Source organism: Octodon degus, unplaced genomic scaffold, assembly GCF_000260255.1.
Source record: "Octodon degus isolate 3935 unplaced genomic scaffold, OctDeg1.0 scaffold00012, whole genome shotgun sequence".
Classification (NCBI taxonomy): domain Eukaryota; kingdom Metazoa; phylum Chordata; class Mammalia; order Rodentia; family Octodontidae; genus Octodon; species Octodon degus.
In genome coordinates, this window is record NW_004524588.1 from 20,993,839 (window position 1) to 21,009,296 (window position 15,458).

The following is a 15,458-nucleotide window of genomic DNA, read 5'->3' on the forward strand; positions in this document are numbered from 1 at the left end:
CTGCCTTCCTTCCACCGCCATGAGCGGCTGCCTTCCTTCCACCGCCACGAGCGGCTGCCTTCCTTCCACCACCATGAGCGGCTGCCTTCCTTCCACCGCCAGAGCGGCTGCCTTCCTTCCACCGCCACGAGCGGCTGCCTTCCTTCCACCGCCATGAGCGGCTGCCTTCCTTCCACCGCCACGAGCGGCTGCCTTCCTTCCACCGCCACGAGCGGCTGCCTTCCTTCCACTGCCAGGAGCGGCTGCCCGCTGCCTTGGAGCCAGCTGAGTACGAAGCCTCCAGCAACAGTATGCCACATAAGCCTTTCCTCCCTTCACTTTGAGGGTCAGCTATTTGTCCCACCAAGGAGAAAGGAGTCACTGAGGCAGATCTAGGTACTTTTAATGAAGCTCCTCTTCTGGGGCTCCAGCCACGATAAACTGCCTATTTTCAGACTTTCCTGAAATTCAAGGTGCAACTCTACAGTACACAAGCTTAATGAGAAATCATGAGGTCCAGTTTCTGTTTCTATATTTTTCTAGAAGCAAACTGCTTTATTAATCTTGAAATTCTGAAATTCTCTTCTCTGACCACAATCTGCCCTTCTACCCGAATTTGCCTGACTGCTAACAAATCTGTTCTTTTTTTTTTTTTCCGGAACCGGGGATTGAACTCAGGCCCTTGCGCTTGCCAGGGAAGCACTTATTCCATTGAGCCATCTCCCTGGCCTCTGTTCACTTTCTTAACATCCTCATGTTGCACCTGATTCTACTAGCACAGGCACTACCTCAACTTACCTCCCTTTCTAACCTAGGAATCAGTCAGGATTCTCTCCTTAGCACACTGAACTCTCCTCCCTATCCCTTACTTGTGCAATTCCCCTATTAAACCACTCAAATCACATAATTAAGACTATTTTCCGGTGTTCTCAAAGTAGGAGAAAGTCACAGAACTGCGACCAGCGCCACAGCCGGGATTCCACACGCCTTCCTTGGGCTTTGTTACCTTTCCCCTTTGCTCAGCCCTTCACTAGGTCCGTCAGCCTGGCCCCTCTTCTCAAATAATCTATTTAATGGACAGCAGTGGCAGAGCATAATTATGCTTAAGCGTGAACAAAGCCAGGGGCTCAATGCCAGGATCCAAACCTAACCAAAAAGACTGCTGACTAGAGAGGGTTTCACACAGGAGGCAACGTGCTGAAGCAGACCTGCAACACCGTGCTTCTCATCTATTAGCGCCTCTATTTCACAGGTGAGGCTGAGGTCTGGAGGAATAATAAACTGCCAACAGAGCAGCTGTGGAGGTCAAACGTCTCAATCTAGAAATTATGTTCTTAAGCCTTCATGCTCCACAGCTATATAATAATGTTGTCTAGGGGGCTGGGGAGATGGCTCAGTAGAATAAATGCTTGCCTGGTAAGCACAAGGGTCTGAGTTCAATCCCCGGTTCTGCCAAAAAAAAAAAAAAAAAAAAAAAGTCTTAAAACCTTTTTATCTTCACTTACAAACTTAAAAAAAGAAAACTGTCTGCCAAGCCCATAAGCCAGCATACTGCATGCACGAACTACACCTCTCTGCTGGCTTCTACAGTGTCTCTTGTGTCCTGGTCTATCTGCAGCCTGACTGCAACTGCCTAGCATGCAGCACTTCTCCCTCATGCTAGTGCTCAGCACGTATCTGAAGGAGTGACTCCTCAGAGGCCTGTTTAGGGACACTTAATATAATTTAGATGAACATCAAAGTCAGTTCCCTGCCCTCCTTGGGCTGGGCAGGGCGTTCCCTGAGAGACCCAGGAATTCATCCTAAGTTTTTTGTGGTTTTTTTTGTACTGAGAATTGGACCTAGGGCTTTCACACTGAATACATCACGAGCCCTTTATTTTTGCTGAAATGGTGCCAGGCTGGGCTCATATTTGTAATTCCCCTGCCCCAGCCTTGCAGGACTACAAGTGTGTACCACCATTCCAACCTTATAAATTCCACTTCTATGTAAGGATCACTTAGCAAATATTAATAAATTAAGGATCATTCAGAATATAATTTGAAATAATTTCTTTAAAAATAAGATCTGCATCCAATTTTAAAATCTTATCAATATAACAATTTATATTGTATAAAATCTTATGAATACAATTTATATATTATGCATGACAAATGCAATATAACTCAAGAGAACACACTAAAATGTTCTGATTAGCATAAATTGGAGAATGGTAACAAACATACAAAAACTCGAAAGTCAGGTTCCCCACTGGGGGCAGTCTGGAAGACCAGACTGTTCACAAGCAACCCAGGAACTGCGACTAGGTGGTAGTGGACAAGAGACAAGGCCACTGCCCTGCAAGGAGACCACAGTACGAGCCCCCCTGAAAATTAACATAGGTAACTAACACTGAAAATACCTGATGCCACCTCTTCAGCTTGTCTTTCCTTCTCCTCTTCTCGGCTTTCATCTTCAGCACTAAGAATTGCTGATACAATATCATTAACTGTTTTGTAGTTCTCTCCGGTGCTCAGGATTTTACTCTGAACCGTCTGCTTTACCAGGCTTCTGCTAAAACCCATTTCCAAAGCAGCTTTAACCACAGGTGTACTCATCATGACGGCATCTTCTGAAGAACTTTCTCCAGGTCCAAAATGTACAACTATTTGAAAAGACATTGGCGAATATTCCTCAAATATGAAACTATGGAGGAAAATGTGACACAAACTTTATGCACATCACTTACTCCCATATGGGGGTAAGGACATGAACTACGGGTCCCAACACCTGGAACGCCAATAAAAATTTCAACTTGCTACTGGCTGAGAATATGCAAGACTTTGTAGTTTTAAATATCACTTCCTAGACTACATCCCAGACTTAACTTAATGAAAAGTTTTCTAAAAAAAAAAAAAGAAAAATTTTCTAGAAATAAGGTTAGGAACCTATATTCTCTAAAATTCTCCCTAGTAATTCTGACATGTATTTATTTTTCAACACCAATGGTACACACACTTGAGTGAAAACCACCTCCAGCCTAGAAAGTGAGGGAAACTGCAATAGCTTCATGGAAAGAACAGCATTAAGAGACTGGACTTGGGGGCTGGCTAAATGGCTCAGCGGATTAAAGTGCCCACAAGCAGGCACAGGGGCCAGAGGTTGGATCCCCAGGCCTGCTGCGTCAGCCCCGCCGCCGCCGGGGTGCACTGAGACTGGGCATGGTGGTGCACGCCTGAATTCCCAGCTCTTGGGAGGCTGTAAAGAGGAGAATCACTACAAGTCCAATCTAGTAGTGAGACCCTGACCCCCCTGTAGACCGTTCCCTAAAATACAGGGAAAAAAAAAAAAGCGATTTGGACTTGGCCCTGAGTTTTACCTCCAGCAAGAAACAGACACACACACAAAGACTGGACTTGAAGAATGTATAGGATCTCAGGGTTGGGGATCTGGCTCAGTACAATACTTGCCTAACAAGCACAGGACTTGCATTCAGTCCCCTAAACCAAAAATTAGAATGAATAAACAGGTTCCAGACAGGTATATGGCTGACACAGAATAATGATAGGAAGTATAATAAAAAAGTAACTCACCTAAAACATGGCTAAAGATAAAAGCAAAACATGGTTAAAAAAATAAATAAGCCAGCTGTAGCGGTACAGAGCCGATAAGCCCAGTGCCCAGAGGGCTGAAGCAGGAGGACTGAGTTTGAGGGCAGTCTGGGAAAAACAAAAAGCACAAAACCAGCCACGTGTGGTGGCTCATGCCTATAAATCCAGCACTGAGGAGGCCGAGGCAGGAGCACTGCCAGGAGTCTGAGGCTAGCCTGGATTACACAGTGAGCTCAAGGCCAGCCTGAACTGCATGGCAAGACCCTATCCCAAAAAGAAAGAAAAGAAAAGAAACAAACAAACTAGGTAACAGAAGGCCCTTTTTAGATGGTGTGCTCAGGGAGGCATTTCTCAGGATGGGTGGGGTCAGTGCTAGTTTCACGGTGCACCATCTGTGAAATCAGATATTCCTGAGACACTTTACTGCCATCTGCTGGAATATCATTATAACAAACATATAAATGTACAATATTGAAAACGCATATTGAGCAACCTTACTCAAACATATTCCTCTGGAGAGATAGCACCATAATACTCCATCCCCAACACATCAAAAAAAACAAAAACAAACAAACAAAAAAAACAAAACTAGCAAGCAAGCAAAAACCTTAAGACTTATATGAGAAAGAGTAAGCTATAGGAATGAATAGATGGAAGAAACCTAGGCAAAGAGAATCGCAAGTGTAAAAGCCTTAGAGCACAGGAAAAGCTTGACGTAGTCAAGAAACAGAAGGCAGATGCTCAGTGAAGAAAATGTCCACTTGATGGAGAGCCGTGCAGAGACTTTATATTGCATTTGATTCTAAGTTTCTAGACTATCCCAGGTTTTAAGCAGGAATCAAAATTTAATGAAGTAAAATAAAACTGAGGGAACTGGTAAGATATGGCAGAAAACAGTAACTGCAAGGATTAGGCTGGTTATTGGTAGAGATGAAAAGCAGCAGTTGGGTTTAGGATATATTATGAAGACAAGGCTTCTAATCAACTAAATATACAAACTGAAAGAAAGGAATGGTGTATAATGTGCTTGCTTGTTTTTGTTTTTTTGAGACAGGGTTTCACTATGCAATTTAAGCTGGCCTTGAACAAACTTTGTAATTCAGGCTGGTCTCAAACTCACAGCAATTCTCCTGCATCAGCCTCCTGAGTGCTGGGATTCCAGACATGTGCCACAATGCTGGCCTTGATGCTAACTTAACCTTAGCAAATATCAATATGGGAAAGGAGCAAATGAGGCATGAAGGACGGGGAGAAGTACCAGGCTGGCTCATATTAACTGTGAAGCATCTTTTTTTGTGTGTGTGTGGAGCTGGGGATTGAACTCAGGCCCTTGCACTTGGCAGGGAAGCACTTATTCAACTGAGCTATCTCCCCAGCCCCTGTGTGAAGCATCTATTACAAAGCATATGCAAATTACAGCAGAGCTGAACGTTTCTGTATGAAGCTAGGAAACAGAAAATTTGCTTTGAGTAGGAAGGATAGATACTCCAATATTTAGAAGTCTAAAAAAGCAGCAGTCACCAAAGAAAATATTCAAGATCAACCAAAGAAATAGGAAAAAACCAAGAGAACATATCAGGGCAGTCACGCTGACGGTGAAGCACCTCTCACACAAAATGCTGGCTAGCGAGCAAGCCGAGTGAAGGGCTGCCAACAGCAGCTCCTGGTGCCCATCAGAAGGGGAAGGACTAGCCAGAGTAATGGTGGGAGAAGAACCCAGGGGCACAAGGCAGGGCCAGCTCAGACTACACATTTACTCACAGAGCTGGCTAGAATTAAGTTCCACTCCAAAGATATCCTAGCACTGAAATACAATCTGAACACCCAAGCTCTGGCTCATTCTTAAATCCTGCAAGCAGAGCCTTTTCTAAATCGTTGCCAGCTCACAGCCCGCTTCGCTGAGGGCTTCTTCACACTTGTCATTTCATGCTGTGAGCTATGTGATGCTGGCTTTTGTCTGTGTATTGTCTCCCCACTGGAATGTCAACACTTTGAAGACAAGGAAAACTAGACTCCCTAAAATGCCATCAATCTTAGATGACACCTAATATTTTATTAGGTAACTGCCCAGTATATTTTTGTAACTTCAAAGATATCTCCCTTTCTGTGTACATATTTTCAGTCTAAACATTCTTGCAAAAATTCTCATTCTATATTTGAAATACTTTCATACATACTTGGCGGATCAATATTTTCTTCTCCGGAAGTGTCTGAAGTTGACAGCAGCTATGAAACAGAAGAAAAGTTCATAGGTAAAAGTCAAAACCCTGAAAGATATGCACAGCAACATGCAGGCAAGTTACTTTCAGTAAATACACTTAGTTCACAATGCTTTGTTTTCCCATAACTCTCATACACCTTTCCTTAAGTTCACCTATTTCTCCCGATTCAGGAGAGTAGGAAGACAGACTAACGGTTCTTCATTCCACTTGGAAAGTAAGATTTCAACTGAGTTACTCTCAGATTATCTCAACTCTTAACAGGTCTTTTGTTTGTGTTCTGGAAAAAACCAGAAAAGACACTATGCCCACTTCTACTCCATCACAATTTGAAATAAAAAAATAATCATTTTGAAGAAGCCCTAAAGAAACAAGTTGGTAACAAAAGTAAATTACCAGAGGTATCACTAATATGGACACAAAATACGTAACAAGAGTTAATAAGAAAATAAAGCCTGAGAGTGCAGCTCAATTGTGGAAGTCCTGCCTAGCATGCACGAGGCCCCAAGTTCAATCCCCAGCAGAAAGAAGGTGCAAATATCATCCCTAGTATTATTTCTGAATTTATTATACAGAGTTCAAATTGTTAATCTTAAAAATGTACTTACTTGCTCAAGAAGATGAGGGTATCTAGCTTGGATTTCATCTACAAATTCCTGCCCTTTCATGTGTATCAAGAATTCACACCTAAAAAAAAAAAAGGAAAAATATTTTAAAATTGTTTCTTATGAAAAAATGTAACTTGACCGTTTTAGATTGAGTGGCTTTCAAACCTTGATTGTAACCCAAAACAAAAACACTTCACATCACAACCCAATAGACACAGGAATCTAACAGAAAGGTTACCATAAAACACAATCTCGCACTGTTTTTGACAATTCCAATGTCCTTATTCCACTAACACAGCAACGAAAGAAAGAAAAGGTATGGACCTAGGAAAGGGTACAAGCTGACACTTGAAAAACTGAGACAATTTACTTTCCAGGTTTAATTATTTCAGAAGCTGAAACGCAATGTCCCTAAAATGTTATCCTTTAGAATATAAGAAACATCATCTTTCTCCATCGTTCACACTTCTATTACATTTGAACTACAATCCACCTCACTTTCCACATCTCTACAGACTGTGACAGCATTTCTCAAGCACGTATCCTGAAACTTGCAGGGTTTCTCCTGGGTGTTTCCAAGAAGGTCACATAACATTTACTGCTATTCTACCTTTTTTCTTTTTCTTCAACAAATGGTGCTGGGGGCCTACTGGTTAGTTCTGTTGTTTAAGCACCTGCTCATGCAAATGCAGTCAGGCACTTCCGGAGAAGAAAATATTGATCTGCCAAGTATGTATGAAAATATTTCAAATATAGAATGAGAATTTTTGCAAGAATGTTTAGACTGAAAATATGTACACAGAAAGGGAGGTATCTTTGAAGTTACAAAAAAAAAAAAAAAAACTGGGCAGTTACCTAATAAAATATTAGGTGTCATCTAAGATTGATGGCATTTTAGGGAGTCTAGTTTTCCTTGTCTTCAAAGCATTGACATTCCAATGGGGAGACAATATACAGACAAAAAAAAAAAAAAAAAAAAAATCATTCTCAACAAATGGTGCTAGCTAGTGGATATGTATATGCAAAAAAAAAAAAAAAACCCTAAACATAAACAAAACCCTAACCTATGCTCCTAACCTATATAGTACACAACATTAAACTACAATGTAAGACCTAAAACAAGAAAACTTCAAGAAAAAAACGTGAGAGTAAAATCCCTGTGCCCTTACATTAGGTAAGGAATTCTAGGGCACAAGGGCTGGGTATGCTGTGGCTCAGGCCGGCTGTAGAGCTTGTTCTTACTAGCACACAGGAGGCCCTGGGTGCAATTCCTACAGGAAAGGAAAAGAGGGAGGTAAAAAGGGAAAAGGATGGAGGCAGGGAGGTAGGGAAGGAATGAGGAAAGAAAAATATTTAGTCAAAATATAATATATGAAAAATCAACTGATAAAATATCATCAAAACATTAAACATGTTCTCTTCAAAGATGGTACTGAAAAAGTGAAAGGACAAGCCACAAACTGAAAGCTGTCAAGAATGACATAAAGGAGTTGGCAGAGTAACAGATGCTATCCTTCCTGCCGCAAAACCCAAAACAGCCAACTAGGAACAAAGCCTTGAGCGGGCTCACCAGTCCAATTAACCTACCGTGATAGGCGCAGAAAAGCAAAGAGAATAACTGAATAAACCACACTGGAAGGGTGACTGAAGTGGGGACAGCTAGGAGTAAGGACGGGCACCAGCCCGAGCGATCTGCATCACCCGTGTTGGAGCACCATTGCCCCCAGCAACCTTCGCACTTGAGCCTCAGCCTGAAACAAGCACAGATTCCCTGCAGCTTCGAAGTGAAGGAGCTCCGGTGCCAGTGTTGGACCCAGTAACCTCCTCTGCAGAAGACAAGATGCCTGAGGAGCAAGTGCTGCTACTGCAGGCTCCCCAGACAGGGAGGGCGGCCGGGGAGGTTACAGCCCCAGAGCTGAGGTGCTGCCAGGGTGGACCCCATGAGCCATATTTCCCGTGAGAGAGAAAGGGATCAAGTCCCTGACAGCCTCACGCTGCTTGGGTCCCTGTGATCCTTGCCAGCCCTGAGTCTGGCTACCAGGGCTGCACAGAGTACAATGGACCTCCAAGTGTCAGAACCGCCACACCTACGAGCCAGCATCCGCAGAGCCACACACAGCCTTTCCGCACAGAAACAGTCCCTGAAGTCTGTAAGAGTAAGTGCTCTAAGTGCACAGGCATTGCGGGGGTGGGGGGGGAGGCTACAAGAAGACAAAAGGAAACAAAACAAGAAAACAGTACCAAAGGAATACAAACCAAAAGACAGAGACCTGTGCTTCCAAGCAAGGAATTCGTAGCTGCTATAAGAAAGCCCAGTTGAGGTTCAAGAGAACGTAGACAACACAATGAAATTAGAAAAATAATACTTTAATACAAAACTCAACAGAGATTAAAAATTACTCAAATCACAATAAGGGATTTCTTTTTTTTTTTTTTCTTTTTCCCATAATTTTATTGAGAAACAAATAGCAATGAGACAATTTCAAACCAAATCAGTAGGACAGTTTCAATAATTAACACATTGCATACATTCTTCCTAGTGGTTAACTGCTGTACAAGATGAGGACATGATACCCTAATTACAAACATTATTAGAACAAATCCCTCTATTCATTAAGAGAATTGTAACTATACATCTATTCTAACTATTTTGATTACACAGACACAAAATGGACATTCAACTGTATCCCCCTTTTTTTAGTTCTGTTATTTGAATATTACAGGTGTGTTCACTCAGCAAAATATTCTAGGAGTGCAGTAGTCCCTAATAGTATTGGGTCTTCCGCTTCACTGGCAATGTCAGAAATTGTTGACCTGAGTCCCCTACAGCTCAACATAACACCATGGCTTTACTTCTTATACTTTGTTTTTATACTTTTCTGCTGGATGGTTAAGACCAAGATAAAGCAAGACCTATGCAACAAGAGTTGTACCTTTTGGGTCTGAGAAGGTCAGTGAAATCCCCTCAGGAGTTATCCTGAGATCCTGTACCTCAGATTGTAGATTCTTTATCAGTGCAGCCATGTGGATGAGTTACGGCTATTGCTTAGCCAATGTGCTCTCTGTGAAAGCCTGAGAGAATGTTTTCTCTCCATGTGACTCTCCTTAGGTACACTCTACATCATCGATCACTTTCCTCTTTGGCCCCATAATCTCCTTGATCAGAAAATTTGGGACATTACTGAGTTACATGACATTACAGTACAAGTTCTCATATGTCCTGAGCCTTAACTGACCTTGGAAGGCTAGGGCCAAAATGTTGGCTTTCCTTGCGGCCCTCCTTTTTCTCTAATTTTGGTCTGCAAACTTAGGTTGTTAACCCTCCAGAAGAGAAGTTTATTATTACCATACTACCTAGGCTGTTAAGCTTAACCTCATTATCTGTCTGAATATCAAGTATCTTAGGAATAACATGGAACAGGTATTTTTCAAATATTGATATGTTGAACTTTTAAGTCCCTACAGAATATGATGAAAAACATTTAAAAATTAGAGTATATTTTAAAAATAGGCATAAAGAATTATATACTTATGTTTACACATAAGTCCAAAAATCTAACCATATACAACCTTGAAGCAGGACAGGCCCACAACATTCCATTTCCCATCTCCTGCCTTCATTCAGCACCCACTTCTTTTTGAACAACCATCTACCCGAGAGACAGCACAGCAGCAACTGGCATGTCATGACAAGGAGCCTGTATTCAGAAGACCAAAATGACAGGCACTCTAAGCATGAATCTACTATTACAAATTGCCATCTTCAGTGCAGTTGCTTAGTTCACAGGTGTCAGTATATATATAGTTAGTCAGGGTGAGAATCACAATAAGGGATTTCAACACCACACCTTCAACAAAGAACAGAGGGAAGACTCAATTAGAAACAAGCACAGAGACATCACAGCTGGGAGAAAAATACAACAGCTCCTAAGGGGCTGCGATAGACTGTTAGATAGCAGCTTGGATAATCTAGAAAAAATGGATATATTCCTAGAAGCGTACCTTTCATAACTAAAAGCATTACTATAACATTGGAACAGATCTACAAATAAACAGATTAAATCAGTAACCAAAAATCTTTTTTTGAGACAGACTCTCCCTATGCAGTTTGGGCTAGCCTTGTGCTCACTTTGGTAGCCCCCAGGCTGGTCTCTAACTCGCAGACATCCTCTTGGCTCAACCTCCCCAAGTGCTGGGATTACAGGTGTGTGCCACCATGCCCAGCTCCCAAGGATACGTATCTTAGCAGCACAATCATAACCAACAGTTAAAGAAGAATTACGCCTGTGACGCAGCTCGAGCTCACAGCCCCAGCCGGGATAGTGCAGGTCCTTGATTCCTGACACCAAAACTGAGTAAACAAAGAATGCCTGGTCTTCTCAAATTCTTAAAAAAAGAAAAAAACAAAAAGAAGAAAGAATACTTTATACATCACTTTTACTGCAACTTTATAAAGCTGGCATTACCCTAATACCAAAGACACACAGATAATTTAAGAAAACGAAAGAAAAAAAAAAGATAAGGCAATATCCCCAAATGCATAGATATAAAGATCCTTACTAAACCAGGTGTGGTGGCACATGCCTGTAATCCCGGCATTCTGGGAGGGTAAGGCAGAAGGATCCCAAGTGAGGCCAGCCTGTGCAACTTAGTAAGACCCTGTCTCAAGTTAAAAAGAACATGGCCGGCCAGATAACTCAGCAGACTAACATGCCTGGCAAGGAGGGGTTCAACCCCCATGCCCTGCTGGCCCTACCCTAGGGATGCTGAGATGGCGAATGAGACTGAGCGCAGTGGCACTGCCTGTAATCCCAGTGTTTGGGAAGCTGAAAACAGGTGGATCACTACGAGTCTGATCTGCGTATTGAGACCCTGTAGACCCTACACTTAAAAAAAAGGGGGGGGGGGACTAGCCAGACATGGTGGCACACAGCTGTAATCCCAGCACTCAAGAGGCTGAAGCAAAATTACTGAGTTCAAAGGCGGTCTGGGCTGCATAAGCAAGTTCAATGGCAGCCTGTAATACACACAGACCCTGTCTCAAAATAAAGTAAATAAATAAGTAGGCTCAGGACATAGTTACTTACCCGTAAAGGCCCTATATTAAATTCTCATTACCAAAAAAAAAAAAAAAAAAAAAAAACCTAATAAAATATCAGCAAATCAAAATTATTAGCACATTAAAATGATTTTATGTAGTCTGATCAAAATATGTGAATATTAAAAATTTTTTTAAATAGTATTGCAGTAAAGACCCACAGCCATTAATTCCCCTCAGACGACTCCCCCTCACTCCAACCACCATTCCCACTGCTTCCGAGGACACTCTGGAAGCCTCCTTCACGGCTTCTGAGGCACTGAAAGGCAGGCGGGTACCAACAGTGGCACTCCCGGTCACTCTACCCATGGGACCCGGCACATCATACTCCAAGCTCTCACCCAAAGTCAAAATGACCATGAAGATAAAGTGTGAGCGGATTTAAGGCACAGAGGTAGTCACAACAGCACAACTGAAAGTCCTCAGGAAAAAGACACTGCTTCAGAAAACGCTAACAACAATGGAATAAGTACGTCTGCAGTGAAGGGAAGTATTTTGATAATGTGTCTTTTACTGTAGTTATCTTTTCTTTTTCAAATTTAGGTTTGTGTGTAGGACTGAGGATCAAACTTGGGACCTCGTGCTTACCAGGCAGGTGCTATCACCCCAGTTCTGTACTGAAGTTTTTTTTTTAATATTTAGGACAGGGTATACAGGGTGTAGAGAGTCTCACTGTATAGACTGGGTTCCTAGTGATCTTCCTGTTTATAGCCGCCCAAAAGCCCAGGTCCGTGCCACCATGCCCAGTCTCAATCGCTGTCTCGGCACAGCCCGGGGGTGGGGCCAGCACAGCAGGCCCGGGGATCAAACCCCTAGCCCCTGAGCCTGCTTGTAGGCACCTGAAAAATTTTTTTCTAAAAAATTAAACATTGGGGCTGGAGAGATGGCTCAGTGGTCTAAAGCACCTACTTGAAACAAGCTTGGCAAAACACAGGGACCACGGTTCGATCCCCAGCACCACATGCCAGCCAGACCCGCCCCCTGGTGGGCTGAGCTGGCCACACACACACACACAATAAATAAATGTAATAAATAAAAATAAATAAATATTAAAAAAAAAATTAAACATTATTTTTCAATCACATGCAGTGATCAAGTAGCTTTTATCTCTGATGCAAGAATTTAATGTACGCAAATCAATTAATGTGATGCACCACATATATAAAAAAATAAAATCACATGATCATCACATTAGATGCAGAAAAAACATCTGACAAAGGCCAGCCAAACAGCTCAACGGATTAAAGCACCTACAAGCAGGCACAGAGGCTGGGGTTCGATTCCCCGGCCTACCATGCTGGCCCCGCCTCTGGGGCATGCTAAGATGGCAATTGAGACTGGGTGTGGTGGTGTGCACCTGTAATCCCAGCTCTTGGGAGGCTGTGAACAAGCAGTTCACTACTAGTCTGATCTAGTAGTAAGACTCTGAACACACTGCAGACCCTTCCCTAAAATATAGAAAAAAAAAAAAAGAAAGAAAAACATTTAACAAAATCAATACTCTTTCATGATATTCTCTGTAACTCAGGTACAAAAGGAATATACTGCAACAAAAAGGTCATAGCTGACAGGCTGAAAGCTAACATAATAAGCAAGGGTGAGAGTCTGAAAACATGATGATGAAGAACAGTCAAGTGCGCTTACTCTTAGTGCTTGTATTCAACACAGCACTGGAAGTCCCAGCCAGAGTAATCAGGCAGGACCCAAAACAAAACCAAAAAAAGAGAATCCAAACTAGAAGGTAAAATTAGCTGTAGAAAACATGATCATATACAGCAAAACCTCAAGCTCCATCAAAAAAAGAAAAGTGTTAGAATAAATGAATTCAGTAAAGTTACACAACACAAAGAGAAATCAAGAAAGCAATCATACTGATAACAGCATCAAAAACTATGAACAAATCTAAGAAATGGGGCTGGTGAGATGGCTCAGTGGTCTAAAGCACCTACTTAGAACAAGCTAAACTAAGCTAAGCAAAGCACAGGGACCGTGTGGTTCAATCCCCCAGCACCACATGCCAGCACCGCCCCCTGGTGGGCTGAGCTGGCCACACACAATAAATAAATAAATAAACAAAAAATGTTTTTTTAAAAAAAAATTTACAAAAAATTTACAAAAAAATCTAAGAAATGAGGTAAAAAAAACCTTGTAACTGAAAAATATGAGACACTAATGAAAGAAAATGAAAAGGGCCGGTGAGATAGCTCATGGACTAAGCACCTGCTTAGGCAAGCGCAGGGTTCACTCCCTGGCACATGCTGTGCCAGCCCTGTCCCTGGGCACAGTGAGCTGGCCACAGAGACTGGGCATGGTGGCATGTCTGTAATCCTAGCACTGGGCAGGAGGAAACAGGAGGATCACTATGGGTCTGAGGTGTGTAATGAGACCCTGTACCAAATACATAATTAAAAAAAAAAGACACAAATAATGAAAAGATATGCCATGTTCATGGTTAATTTTTAAAACATTCATAGAACCCAAGCAATCTATAAATTCAATGCAATCTCTATCAAAATTCCAACGCCATTTTTCACAGAAATAGAAAAAAAAATTCCTAAAATTCATATGAAACTCATATTCATAAAAGGCAGGATATGGCCAACCAAAGCAGTCTTGAGAAATGACAAAATTTTTACTGATTTCAAACTGTATTACAAAACTACAGTGATCATAACACTTTGGTGTAGGTATAAAAATAAGACACATAAAACAGCACAGAAATAAGCCCACAGTCAACTACATTTCGCCAACTAACCTTTGACAAGAACACAGAATGTAGGAGTGGGGTGGTCTCTTCAATAAACTGGGCATTATAGGCAAAGAAAGGAAAATAAACTGAATTCCTATTTATATCACTTTGAAAAACTGAACTTGAACACAAGCATTGGGCCACATGCCTGTAATCCTAGTCCCAGCAGTCTGGGAGGCTGAGACGGAAAGATCACAAGAGAGCTTGGTCCAGGCACCTCAGTGACTTTACCAAGACTGTCTCAAAACATAAAGACTGGGGATGTAGTGGCTCAGTGTGAAGGCCCTTGGTTCAACCTCCCATACTTGAGGGGTGGAGATGAAATGAATAAACACTAAGCCTGAAACTGCTAAAAAAAAGGGGGGGGGGAGGTTGAAAGGAAGCTTCCTGACATTAGTTTTAGAATGAGTTTTTGGATATGACACTAAAAGCAAAGATAACAAAAACAGGACAATATCAAACTAAAAGCATCTATACAGCAAAGGAAACAACACAATGGAAATGCTACTCTATAGAACAGGAGAAAATATGTGACAACCATGTATCTGATAAGGAGTTAACATTTAAAACATGTAAGGAATTCACACTATTCAGCAGTAAAACTCAACAGTAAATATAACTTAACAGCAAAGAAAAAAACCCCACAGATTTAACATTGGGTCAAGAGCCAAGCATGGTGGCACATGCCTTTAATTCCAGTATGCAGGAGGCTCAGACAGGAGGACTGTTGAGTTCCCAGGTCAGCCTGAGCTACTACATAGTAAGTTCAAGGCCAGCTTGCACTTTATAATAAGATTCTATCTCCCTCCCCCCAAAAAACAATAAAATTGAGCAAAAGACCTATATAGACATATTTCCAAAAGACATACAAATTAACCGATATGAAAAAGATGTTCACTGTCACTAATCATGAGGAAAATACAAATTAAAATCCCAGTCACATAGATCCAGTCCTAGCCCAGGTCCGGTAAGTGTGTGGAGAGCTTCCTGCTACCCTGCGCCGGCAAGACCAGTCCCAGCCCGGGCGCAGCGTGGGCTGGACCCTCTCCCACCCCCTCGGGCCTCCCCCACCACTCCACCTTACCTCCCCACCCCTCCCACAGAGTAGGAATTTCTGCTGAGTTCCGGGAACCCCCATACCCAGTCCTAGCCCAGGTCCGCAGCAGGAAGGAGCTGAGCACAACAGCCAGACCTAAGCCAGATGCAGCTGGATAA

General features: G+C 42.2%; 1 protein-coding gene across 3 annotated transcripts in view; it reads right to left on the bottom strand.

Annotated features, from left to right (window-relative positions):
• Positions 1-15,458, bottom strand: part of Birc2 (baculoviral IAP repeat containing 2) — a 29,830-nt gene that overhangs the window by 2,569 nt on the left and 11,803 nt on the right. The window contains exons 3-6 of one of the 3 annotated variants that reach the window (XM_023709507.1): positions 6,397-6,475; positions 5,747-5,795; positions 2,381-2,623; positions 1,393-1,428 (exon numbers count right to left, since the gene is read on the bottom strand). In XM_023709507.1, coding sequence (XP_023565275.1) covers positions 1,393-1,428; positions 2,381-2,623; positions 5,747-5,795; positions 6,397-6,475 — 407 coding nt within the window. The remainder of the gene's footprint in view (positions 1-1,392; positions 1,429-2,380; positions 2,624-5,746; positions 5,796-6,396; positions 6,476-15,458) is intronic. The other 2 variants (XM_004649035.2, XM_023709508.1) reach the window with 2 other exon arrangements.